The sequence below is a fragment of the Pseudophryne corroboree genome, chromosome 8 (assembly GCF_028390025.1).
Source record: "Pseudophryne corroboree isolate aPseCor3 chromosome 8, aPseCor3.hap2, whole genome shotgun sequence".
Lineage (NCBI taxonomy): Eukaryota > Metazoa > Chordata > Amphibia > Anura > Myobatrachidae > Pseudophryne > Pseudophryne corroboree.
In genome coordinates, this window is record NC_086451.1 from 396,045,884 (window position 1) to 396,058,102 (window position 12,219).

The 12,219-nt window shown below is 44.7% G+C and overlaps 1 protein-coding gene across 5 annotated transcripts in view; it reads right to left on the minus strand.

The window, feature by feature from the left end:
- Nucleotides 1-12,219, minus strand: part of LOC134947851 (zinc finger protein 618-like) — a 107,709-nt gene that overhangs the window by 91,487 nt on the left and 4,003 nt on the right. Inside the window, exon 2 of one of the 5 annotated variants that reach the window (XM_063935702.1) lies at nt 1,416-2,034. The exons of the other annotated variants lie outside the window; for them this stretch is intronic. Coding sequence (XP_063791772.1) covers nt 1,416-1,952 — 537 coding nt within the window. The 5' untranslated portion in view covers nt 1,953-2,034. The remainder of the gene's footprint in view (nt 1-1,415; nt 2,035-12,219) is intronic. 5 annotated transcript variants of the gene reach the window in all.

The window sequence follows — 12,219 nt, forward strand, 5'->3', positions numbered from 1 at the left end:
GATCAGGTCGGAATTACCCCCATAGGTAGACTAGAGGAATGGTCAAGAACGTGACAATTACAGTTTAATGTCACAAAATGCAAAATCATGCACTTGGCTCTCAAAAACTAAAGGCTAAATATAGTATTAATGGCACTATACTAGAAACCACTGAGGAGGAAAAGGATCTAGGAGTCACCATTTCAGGTGACTAAAAGGAAGGTAAGAGATGTAACAAAGCAATAAAGGAAGGCTAGTCAGATGCTTGGCTGCATAGGGGGAGGAATTAGCAGCAGAAAGACGTAATAATGCCACCGTATAGGCCATTGGTACGGCCTCATCTAGAATAGGGAGTTCAATTCTGAAGCCCATTTCTTCAAAAGGATATTACATTAAATACTGTGCAAAGAAGGGCAACTAAAATGGTGCATGGCCTACATCACAAAACTTACCAGGAAAGACTAAAAGATCTTAGCACGTATAGTTTGGAGCAGAGAAGGGAAAGGGGGGGACATGATAGAAACTTTAAAATTAGTGCTGGGCAACGATTAAAATTTTTAATCGCAATTAATCGCAGGATTTCATGCGATTAATAGCGACTAATCGTATTGTTAGCCGACTAAAGTCAATAATGAATTCAAAAGTGGTGTATTGCACACTTTTAGTACTAGGGCCCTCATTCCGAGTCGTTCGCTCGTTCTTTTTTTTCGCATCGCAGTGAAAATCAGCTTAGAGCGCATGCGCAATGTTCGCACTGCGACTACGCTAAGTAATTCTGCTATGAAGAAAGGATTTTTACTCACGGCTTTTTGTTCGCACCGGCGAACGTAGTGTGATTGACAGGAAATGGGTGTTACTGGGCGGAAACACAGCGTTTTATGGGCGTGTGGCTGAAAACGCTACCGTTTCCGGAAAAACGCAGGAGTGGCCGGAGAAACGGGGGAGTGTCTGGGCGAACGCTGGGAGTGTTTCTGACGTCAAACCAGGAACGACAAGCACTGAACTGATCGCACAGGCAGAGTAAGTCTGGAGCTACTCTAAAACTGCTAAGTTTTTTTTGTTCGCAATATTGCGTATACTTCGTTCGCACTTTTAAGATGCTAAGATACACTCCCAGTAGGCGTAGACTAAGCGTGTGTAACTCTGCTAAATTCGCATTGCGACCGATCAACTCGGAATGAGGGCCTATATGAACAACAGTGCAATAACATTAAACAACACTGCAAAAACATTTGGTTTGCAGTTTTCCCTTAACACAGTAGCATTTAAAAAACATTAAAAATTAAATTAAAAAATAAAATGTGTTTTCTGAGAATCTAAATCTGTTTTCTTACCCAGATTTTTGTTCCCACCAGACTGGACAGATATATTTTAGGTGTGTAACCTATTTACTACTCTGCACCAAGCCAGTTGCTAAGACACACAAGGTTATTTACATTTTCAGATGATAAAGAAACTCTCTTCTTCTGTACAATATGACCAGCAAGAGAAAACAACCTTTCACAGGGTACTGATGTTGCAGGTGTGGCCAAGTACTTCTGTGCAATTGAGGCCAGCCTGCTGTGTGAGCCTGCATGTTTGGACCACCACTCTAATAGACAGGACTCTGTACTGATGGTGGGCTCCGCTCTGAATCGACGCACACTGTTCTCAACTGAATCTTCCTCCTGTTCAGAATCAGCCTCTGATGAAGCAGCCAATAGGGCTAACTTTTTATTTGGTGGCTCTGATGTTGTTGCTTCCACAGGTTTCTCTGCAACAAACCTCTGCTCCTTTAGTAAGTTGGTGACTAAGGCCCACCCCTCACCCCTCTCAGCTCTGGGTATACACTTGAGGTCCTTGAATCTAGCATCCAATGCGGTAGCAATCTTCAGATATGCAATGCTGGCATTTTCTTTGCGTGTCTCCAGGTCTGTTCTGAATGTAGACTTAAATTTGACCATGTAGGCTGGGTCATCATCTGAACTCTCCATGACCCGAGAGAGATGGCAAAAAGCAGGCAGAACCACAGAGCATGAAACATACTTTTCTCCTCCCAGAAGTTCAGTCACATACCTGCAACAGCAAAAAAAAATCAAACCCATTTCTTTGGGTACGGGAGAATGCTGGTGGTCAGAAGACCGACAGCGGCATCCTGGAATACAGATACCCAAAAGTCCCCGGTAAGTATACTAACCCTCCCTTACCCTTAACCCTCCCTGCATAGTGCCTAACCCTAAAAGACCACTGGTGCTGCCTAACCCTAACTCTCCCTCCATGCAGCCAAACCATAACCCTCCCTGCTCCCTACTAACCCTAACCCTCCCTGCTCCCTACTAACCCTAACCCTCCCTGCTCCCTACTAACCCTACCCACCACCAGTAAGTGCCTAAACCTACCTAACTACATCCCATTCATGCTATATTTTTTACAGACAGGACAGTGGAAAAATTAAATATATGAAGTAGCGTTTCCATCCTCTGCAGTTTGTCCATTTCAGCTGTAGTTGGCATGGCAATCTTGGTGTTGTGTGTGGTGAGGACATCCCTCAGTGGCTGTTCATTTCTATAGACACTTTTTATCATGTCCAGAGTCGAATTCCATCTGGTTGGAATATCTTGTATAAGCGACTCCTTATTTTGTCTATGTTGAATTTGTTGTTTTTGTAATTCTGCAGCACTTGCTGGACTGTGTTTAAAGTGGCCTACAACTTTTCTGCATTTGGCCAGGACATTGCCAAATGCACTGTTCTGCAGAGATACTGTGACAGAACGCTGGAGACTGTGCGCAGTGCAGGGGACATGTTCAAAAGGCAGGTGTCTTGCAGCAGCAATCATATTTCTTGCACTATCTGTGCTAAGTGTGCCGACTTTATCTGAAATGTTCCACTCCTGTGCAACATAAATAAAATGTTCAGCGCACGTTTCAGCAAAATGTCTCTCTTCTGTTTTCATTACAGTCAGAGCATGTGAATGTAGCTCCCAGTGTTCATCAATATAATGCACTGTAACTCCGAGGTAATTATGGTTACCCAGCGATGTCCAGTAATCTCCAGTGAGAGCAACACGTGGTACACATTGTAACGCCATCGCTTTTGTAGTCCTCTCATTTTCATACAAGTCATGTATTCTTCTTGTGATGGTGCGTCTTGAGGGAGGCTCATACGTGCTGTCATTCATTGTGATCCTAAGAACGTTCCTCAGACCGACATCTTCGACAAAACTAATTGGCCTGCAATTTGTAGCTATCCACTTTGCTATGTTATTTGTTAGCTTTTCTTGCTCTTGTTTATCTATACTTCTCCCATACGCTGTATCCAATGTAGTCTGCCGAAGCTTCCCTCCACTGTTTGTTTGAGTGGGTGAGTTGCTGGCATCAACGGTATGTATTGCATTTAACCAATGAATAGCCGCCGGTGTGTGCTTCCTGGTGATAAGAAGTGCTTCCTGCGCTGTCTCTGATACTTGCGCGCCGGTCAGCGCACACGCTGCGGGACCATTCTCATCCAGTCCCATAGCGGCGCCCGCCAGAGAAGAGAAGGGCTGCAACCCACGCGACAGAGGTTTCTCCTCAGCTGCGCATAACTAAGTTACCCATTTCCGGCAAGTGCGCGCTACGGGATCCCACTCACCCAGTCCCACCGCGCCGCAGCTCCCGCTTGTGTTCTAGCTTAAAAACCAGTACTCACAGAGATATTGTGAAGATGTCTCAGTCTTAAGAGGTTATGGCGGCTGGCGGCTTCCTCTTCTCCGGCGGCATCCGGTGGCTTCCTCTTCTCCGGCGGCATCCAGCGGCTTCTCCATCAAGGGGGTCACATGAATTACTGCTTCCGGTGGCTTCTTCCGCTACTGCTTCCAGCGCAGCAGCGTTAACGGCGTTAACAATAATATCGCCGTTATTGCCTTATGGCGTTAACGCGTTAATAACGCATTATCTTGCCCAGCACTATTTAAAATATATTTATGGTTTTAGCAAGGTCCAGAATGGAGACATTTTTCAAAGGAAGAGAAGTATTAGAACACTAGGACATGCACTGAAACTTCAGGGGAAACTTTACTTCACAGAAAGCATAGTGGACAAGTGGAATAGCCTCCCAGCAGAGGTGGTAGACATTAAAATAGTAGAGCAATTTAAACACGTGTATCCCACCTCTAGTAACTAGGTAATTGTGGATTACCAGTATACTATAGTGCCTCCACCCAAGTTTTTATGTGATACTTAGATTTACTAGACTTGCTTGGGTAAGCCTAGGATAAGTCTAGCTGCTTAATCTCTGACTAGCACAGCAAGCACAATGTGAATATTCCAAAACATGTATTCAGTAAAAAATAGGATTTTAATACATACCGGGAAATCCTTTTCTCTTAGTCCGTAGAGGATGCTGAGGATGCTTCAAGAACCATGGGGTATAGACGGGATACACAGGAGACATAGGCACACTTTAAGACTTTGATTGGGTGTAAACTGGCTCTTACCTCTATGCCCCTCCTCCAGACTCCAGTTTATGTAACTGTGCCCAGGGAGAAGGACATTTTGAGGAAATAATTTATTATTAAACCACAGTGAGCATCTTACCAGCTCACACCTTAATATGCCGCAGAACGTGGCATTCAATAGAACACCAACCCACGGCATGAAGAATATGCAGTAATACACTGACATAAAGCGTAACACAACCTGTGTAAGTAAACACAACCAATAACAGCACAACGCATGCCATGGCATTAACTTCATCAGCAACAGGCTGACGTAAACACCATGTGTGTAAACATACCCAATAACTGCAGATACAGTACGCACTGGTACGGGCGCCCAGCATCCTCTACGGACTAAGAGAAAAGGATTTACCAGTAGGTATTAAAATCCTATTTTCTCATACGTCGTAGAGGATGCTGGGGATGCTTCAAGAACCATGGGGTTTATACCAAAGCTCTAGAATGGGCGGGAGAGTGCGGATGACTCTGCAGCACGGATTGACAAAACAAGAGGTCCTCATCAGCCAGGGTAAAACCTTGCAAAAGTGTTTGATCCCGGCCAAGTAGTAGCTCGGCCAAGCTGTAATGCTGAGACCCCTCGGCCAGCCGCCCAGGATAAGCCCACCCTTCTAGCAGAATAGACCTTCAACGATTTTGGTAACGGCAATCCTGCCATAGTATGAGCCTGCTGAATCGTAGCACAGATCCAGTGCGCAATAGTCTGCTTGGAAGCAGTAGCCCCAATCATGTTGGGAGCCCATAGGACAAACAAAGCCTCTGTTTTCCCAATATGAGCCATTCTGGCGACATACAATTTTAAAGCTCTGACCACATCGAGAGATTTCAATTCCGCCAAGGTGTCAGTAGTCACTGGGACCACAATAGGCTAGTTTACGTGAAACCACTTTTGGCAGAAATTGCTGACGATTTCTGAACTCCACTCTATCAGCATGGAAGATTAAATAGGGCATTTGTGAAATAAAGCCGCCAATTCAGATACCTGCCTTGCTGATGCTAAGGCCAACATCATGAATACTTTCCAAGTAAGAAATTTTAATGCAACCTTATGTAAAGGTTCAAACCAATGAGATTGCAGAAACTGCAGCACCACATTAAGATACCATGGAGCCACAGGGGGCACAAAGTGAGGATGGGTGTGCAACACGCCTTTCAAGAAGATCTGTATTTCTGGAAGAGAGGCCAATTCCTTCTGAAAGAGAATTGATAAGGCCAAAATTTGTACTTTAATGGAGCCTAACTTTAGGCCCGCATCCACAACTGTTTGCAAAATATGGAGCAACCGCCCCCCGCGGAAAATCCTCTGTAGGAGCTTTCTTGGATTCACACCAAGACACATATTTTCTCCAAATACGGTGGTAATGCTTTGCTGTTACTTCTTTTCTAACCTGAAGAAGTGTGGGAATGACTTTACTGGGAATACCCTTCTGGGCTAGGATTTGGCGTTCAACCGCCATGCTGTCAAACGCAGCCCCAGCAAGTTCTGATACACGCACGGCCCCTGTTGTAACAGGACCTCTCGAAGAGGAAGAGGCCAGGGATCTTCTATGAACAACTACTGAAGATCTGGATACCAGGCCCTCCTTGGCCAGTCTGGAACAATGAGTATCGCCTGAGCCCTTGTTCCTCTTATGATCTTTATCACCTTGGAATGAGTGGAAGTGGAGGAAACACCTATACCGACTGAAACACCCATTGTGTCACCAGGGCGTCCTCCTCTATTACTTGAGGGTCCCTCTACCTGGAACAGTATCTTTGAAGTTTCTTGTTGAGGTGAAACGTCAACATGTCTATTTGAGGAATTCCCCAACGACTTGACACTTCTGCAAAGACCTCTTGATGAAGACCCCACTCTCCTGAATGGAGATCGTGTCTGCTGAGGAAGTCTGTTTCCCAGTTGTCTACACCTGAAATGAAGATCGCTGACAGAGCGTTTACATGCCTTTCCGCCCTGCAGAAACGTTTGTGGCTTTTGCAATCTCCGCTCTGCTCTCCGATCCACCCTGGTGGTTTACGTAGGCCACTGCTGTATGTTGTCCGACGGAATTAAGACGTGCAGACCACGAACAAGATGTTCCAAGCTGTTAATGTGCAGATAAGCTTCCTGACTTGACCATTTTCCCTGGAAATTCATTTCCCTCCGAATGACTGCTCCCCAACCCTGGAGACTTGCATCCATGGACATCAGGATCTCATCCTGGACCCGAACCTTCATCCCTCTAGGAGGTGAGAACTGAGCAGCCACCACAGGAGAGATATTCTGGTCCTGGAAGATAAGATTATTTTCCGGTGCATATGCAGGTGAGACCCGGACCACATGTCCAATTGGTCCTGCTAAAAAACACTCTGGCATTTAACCTGCTCACCGAATGGCCTCGTAGGCCGCAACCCTCTTTTTCATCAATGGAACGTATTGATTGATTGACACTGTTGTAGATCTGACCCAACTCTGGATCTTCAGAGCTCTTTCCATTGGAAGAAACAAACTCTCAACAGTTCTGTATCTAACATTTTTCCCAATGTCGACAACCGCGTCATTGGGATCAACCGTGATTCTGGTAAGTTCAAGAGCCAACTACCTTGTCGAAGATCCGTCAGGGATAAAACAACGTTTTGCACCACTTGTTTCTTGCCCTCCCCGTACGCAGAAGAGCGTCCCAGTGATAATGCTTTTACTATTGAAGGAAATTATCATACCGCCATCACTCCGGTGAATTGGCACTGACAATTCTGAATAGCAAATCCAGGTAAGCCTAATGCGGAAGAACAGTATTTAGACCCTCTTTCTCTTTTAACAGATTGGAGATCCCTGCCCCGGGAGATTTCATCTTGTAGTTCAACTTCTTAAGTAGAAATTGTTTGCCTCAGAAGCACGAAAAACCTGTAATAACAGCTTTTTTTTTTTTTTTTTTGTGACCGGGACAGCAGGACAGTGACCTGACCCTGACCTGGTATGGCATCGCATACTACCTCCCCGTACAGAGGAGATTTTGAAAAATCAGTGAGGGGAATCGTCTGGAAACTCCAGAAGTTCCCTCTTTGGACTCTATTCTTAAACTCACTGGTCCATGTCTGTTCCAGGACTGACTGAAGAGTATTAGACATGGTCCCACCGGTGAGGGCTCCCGCAAGATAGTCCCAGCGACATGCGGTGGATGTGGTAGAAACAGAGGATGATTTCTGCTTCTGCGACCTTGAAAAGGCTGCTGACCACTTACCTTTTTCATCTTCCTCTACCTGCAAAGAAAGGGAAAATGGTATCCATTCGGTCGAAATGACTGCATCCTACAAAAATGCGTCACCAACCGTCGTGAGGGAACATAGGTCAAGAAGGTAGACTTACCAGTGGTATCTGCCTATATCAACTTAACAAAGCCATCCCCAAACCAGGTTACACCTTCATAGGGAAGATACTCCAGTTCTTCTCTGAGTCAGCCTCAGCATTCCATTGGTGAATCCACCACGCCCTCTTGATCGAGACCGCCATGGAAGAGGCCCGCGAAAACAAGAGTCCTATATCCCTTGTAGTCGCATGGCAGTAAGCTGCAATGATATAGACATGACTCTATTTAAGTTACATACAACTACTCCCCCATGCGCATGTAATGCAAGTATAATCAACGTACATGTGGACACATACTTAGAGTATCACATATTTTCCAGCATACGATCTTTTGTGAGAGGGCCCTGTGCAGAACATGGGGTGACTCTCACCTTCTATCCATTGAGAAGGAAAAACTTTATCTCAGTATTCATTATAAATATCTCTATATACATACATATATACCTTTCAATGCACCTATACACACATATATCTATATATATATATATATATATATATATACACACACACACACACATATATATCTACATATACACATCTAATACGTATACATATTTTTTGTCAGGAATAGCAAGGTCCCTAGTGACGTTAATATTCTAATGTGTATGAACAGGTACTGAATGCCAATTTTTGAGGATCTGATCAGGAAACATTATGGTCGACCAAAGAATGATTATTCAAGTCGATCTCAGGGAGTAGTAACTGGGCAAAATACATTTTTTTGCGACACTGAGGAGTCTGAGAGAAATCCATTCTATGAATATGACTCCCTCCATAAATATTATCATGTCTGTGATCGTGCCGCAGACCTATATAATCTTACTATACATACATATTACATATAGATATAGCTTTATCTGATATGCATCACATTATCATGTCCATATCCACCCAGTCAGATACTGTTGGTGCCGGCAGGGACACCCCCCTCGTCTGTGTCTCCCATATAGTTTTCCCTTGGGAAAAAAATACCTCTACTGACATGTTGACATATTTACATGTACCAAGTACCATTAGCAGTCGACAGCACCAACATAGTCATTCCATTTGTGGCAGAGCCCTCAGCCTCAAATATGCTGACACACATGTACCAAACACCCACCGACATTACACTGGCTATAAGGGATAGACCTCAGTACATTCTATCATGGAAACACAGTAGGAGTTTACCAGCTCATTTTCCCCAGCGCCCATGATATAGTGTGTTTATTTCAACTTATATTACACCAAACAACTGTGCCCACCCTCGTTTTTCACTCTGAACTATACAGCAATGATTAGGAAGGACCAGCGTCTCTGTGAGGAGAAAATGGCGCTGGAGAGAGCTGTGAGGACTAAGCCACACCCCTTCACCGGCACGCTTCAGTCCCGCTCAAATCTACATAATTATACTGGCGGGGGTCTATATTTTGTGCCTTGGCACTTTTAACATACTTATTTGCCAGTTTAAAACTTCAGTGTTCATGCTGCCCAGAACGCCTCCCATGCGCCCTGCACCCTGCCAGTGCCACTGTGTGTGTGGGAGCATGGCGCGCAGCGCAACCGCTGCACGTTACCTAAACACTGAAGTCTTCTGCCACCACTGAAGTCTTCTTCTCTTACTCACCTGGCTTCTTTCTTCTGGCTCTGCAAGGAGCTAATGGTGTCCAGTAGCCTAGGAAGTAGCGCCTTTGAACTCAGAGAAGTAGGTCTGCTTCTGCTTCTCTCCCCTCAGTCCCACGAAGTCGGGAGCCTGTTGCCATCAGGTCTCCCTGAAAATAATAAACCCAACATAAAGTATTTTCAGAGAAACTCAGTAGAGCTCCCCTGTGTATGACCAGCCTCACTGGGCACAGAATCTAAACTGGAGTCTGGAGGAGGAGCATAGAGGGAGGAGACAGTTCACACCCAATCAAAGTCTTAAAGTATGCCTATGTCTCCTGCGGATCCCATCTATACCCCATGGTTCTTGAAGCATCCCCAGCATCCTCTAGGACGTATGAGAAATGTATATATAACACATGGTTTTACCTCTCCTCTCTTTGCATGATCTTCAAAGAAAGCTACACAGAAACGTAGGTTAACGAATAAAAACTGTCTACATTTATTGTGAATACATATGACTAACAAGTTTACAACATATATTGGTGTTCCTTTAGTGTCACTATAACAGGGTCTAGCAAAGCTTTTCAGTCGCACTGCTGGTCGTAGAGTGATTGACATGAAGTGGAGCGTTTCTGGGTGTCAACTGACCGTTTTCAGGGAGTGTTCGAAAAAACGCAGACATGCCAGGAAAAATGCAGGCGTGCCAGGAAAAATGCAGGCGTGGCTGGCAAATGCAGGGCGTGTTTGTGATGTCAAAACAGGAACTGAACAGTCTGAAGTCATCGCAAGCGCTAAATAGGTATTGAGCTACTCTAAAACTGCACAGAAAAACTTTTCCGCCGCTCTGCGATCCTTTTGTTCGCACGTTTGCTGAGCTAAAATACACTCCCAGTGGGAGGCGGCATAGCGTTTGCACGGCTGCTAAAAACTGCTGGCGAGCGAACAACGCCTGGTTGTCTTTAATGAACGAAATAGACTACTGATGCTACTGTATATAATAGGTTTCTCTTACGGTTAGTTTTCCTGTGGAACTTATATATATATTTGTAGCAGTAGTGGTGTCCGACAAACAATTGTTTCTTTAAAATTATACAATCAGTAAATGTAATATTGCTCAACTGAGTAAAGTAGGTTATCTCTGGAGCCCATTGCAGTTCTTAGATTATAATAATTTCACTATTAGACTTTGCTATGGTTTACTATAGAAACAGCTAAGCTTTACAGGCCCTACACACCTATCGACCCACTGCCGAGCTGCCCAACGCCGATATGGCAGACAGGCGACTCGGCGGCTGGGGGGAGGTGATGGGGGGAGTGAAGTTTCTTCACTCCCCCCGTCACCCGGCTCCATAGCACTGCATGCTAATATGGACGAGATTGTCCATATTGGCTTACATTTATAAACGATCCGGCACCAGCGATGAATGAGCGCGGGGCCACACATCGTTCATCGTTGGTGCCTACACACTGAAAGATGTGAACGGTATCTCGTTCTCATCTTTCACTGGTATCGGCCAGTGTGTAGGGCCCATTAGTCCTTGGAATACACAAGACCTGTTTATGGCAACAAATGTCTCAAGTTTAAGAGGGCAGAAGTAATCAAAAGCAATATAGTTAGTTTGCTAATTTTCTTGCTGTAGTGTAACCACTGTAAAAGTCTTTGTATAAGTTTCTCTAGTAGAGGCTGCTAACAACTGCTCATAAAATCTAACACTTAGATCCACTCCTTTCATATAGTAGAGTTGTAACCTTAAATCCTACAATAGAAATATCTTAATAAGCTGTCTGATATCTCTTTACAGCAGTATTTACAGGGTATCCGGTCTCTAGGTCGACCTCACTTAGGTCGACAGTCATTAGGTCAACCACATGCATTAGGGCGACAGGTTTTCAAGGTCGATATGTACTAGGTTGACGTGACAAAAGGTCGACATGAGTTTAAAAAAAAACAAAACATTAAACTACAATTGATAACGGTCACCTGTGCCGAGCGCAGCGATAGTGGAGTGAGGCACCTTGCCCGAAGCATAGCAAGAGAAGCGAGCCATGCAAGGGGACACGGTGCACTAATTGGGGTTCCCGGTCACTCTACGAAGAAAATGACACCAAAAAAATAAAAAAACTCATGTTGACCTTGCTCATGTTAACCTAATGTTTGTGTCGACCTATTTAGTGTGTCGACATAGTCACTGTTGACCAATAGTGGTTGACCTAGACACTGTTGACCTAAGTGTGGCCGACCCTATGAACCACACCCGTGCTGTCGTGCACAGGAGTGCTTTACACTTACATCAGTGAAGCCGACTGCACTGAGCTCCACCATCTGTTCCTCATTCTGATACAGAAAACTGACATTAAAAAGATAGACAGTCATTAGGTTGACAGTAATATATCGACAGTCAAAAGGCAGACAAGGTCAAAAAGTCAAACAGTCAAAAGGTCAACAGGGTCAAATGGTTGACAGCCAAAAGGTTGAAAGTCACAAAGTCGACAGTCAAGGGTCGGCAGGGTCAAAAGGTCGACACATAAAAACATTTGCTCATCATGCTTCGAGCGCAGTAGCTCGCTCTGCTCTGCTTCACTGCCACAAGGTTACTAATGGTGATAGTTTGTGAAATGTTTAGTCAATTTTATGAAATGCGTCCCCTCACTGGCTCACTTTGCTCGCCCGTTTGATCATGTTGACCTTTTGACCCCGTCGACCTTTTGGCTGTCGACCTTTTGATCCTATCAACCTTGTGACTCTGTCGACCTTTTGACCCTGTTGACCTTATGACCCTGTCAACCTAATGCATGTCGACCATTAGTGGTCGACCTATTGACTGTAGACCTTTTTAGTGT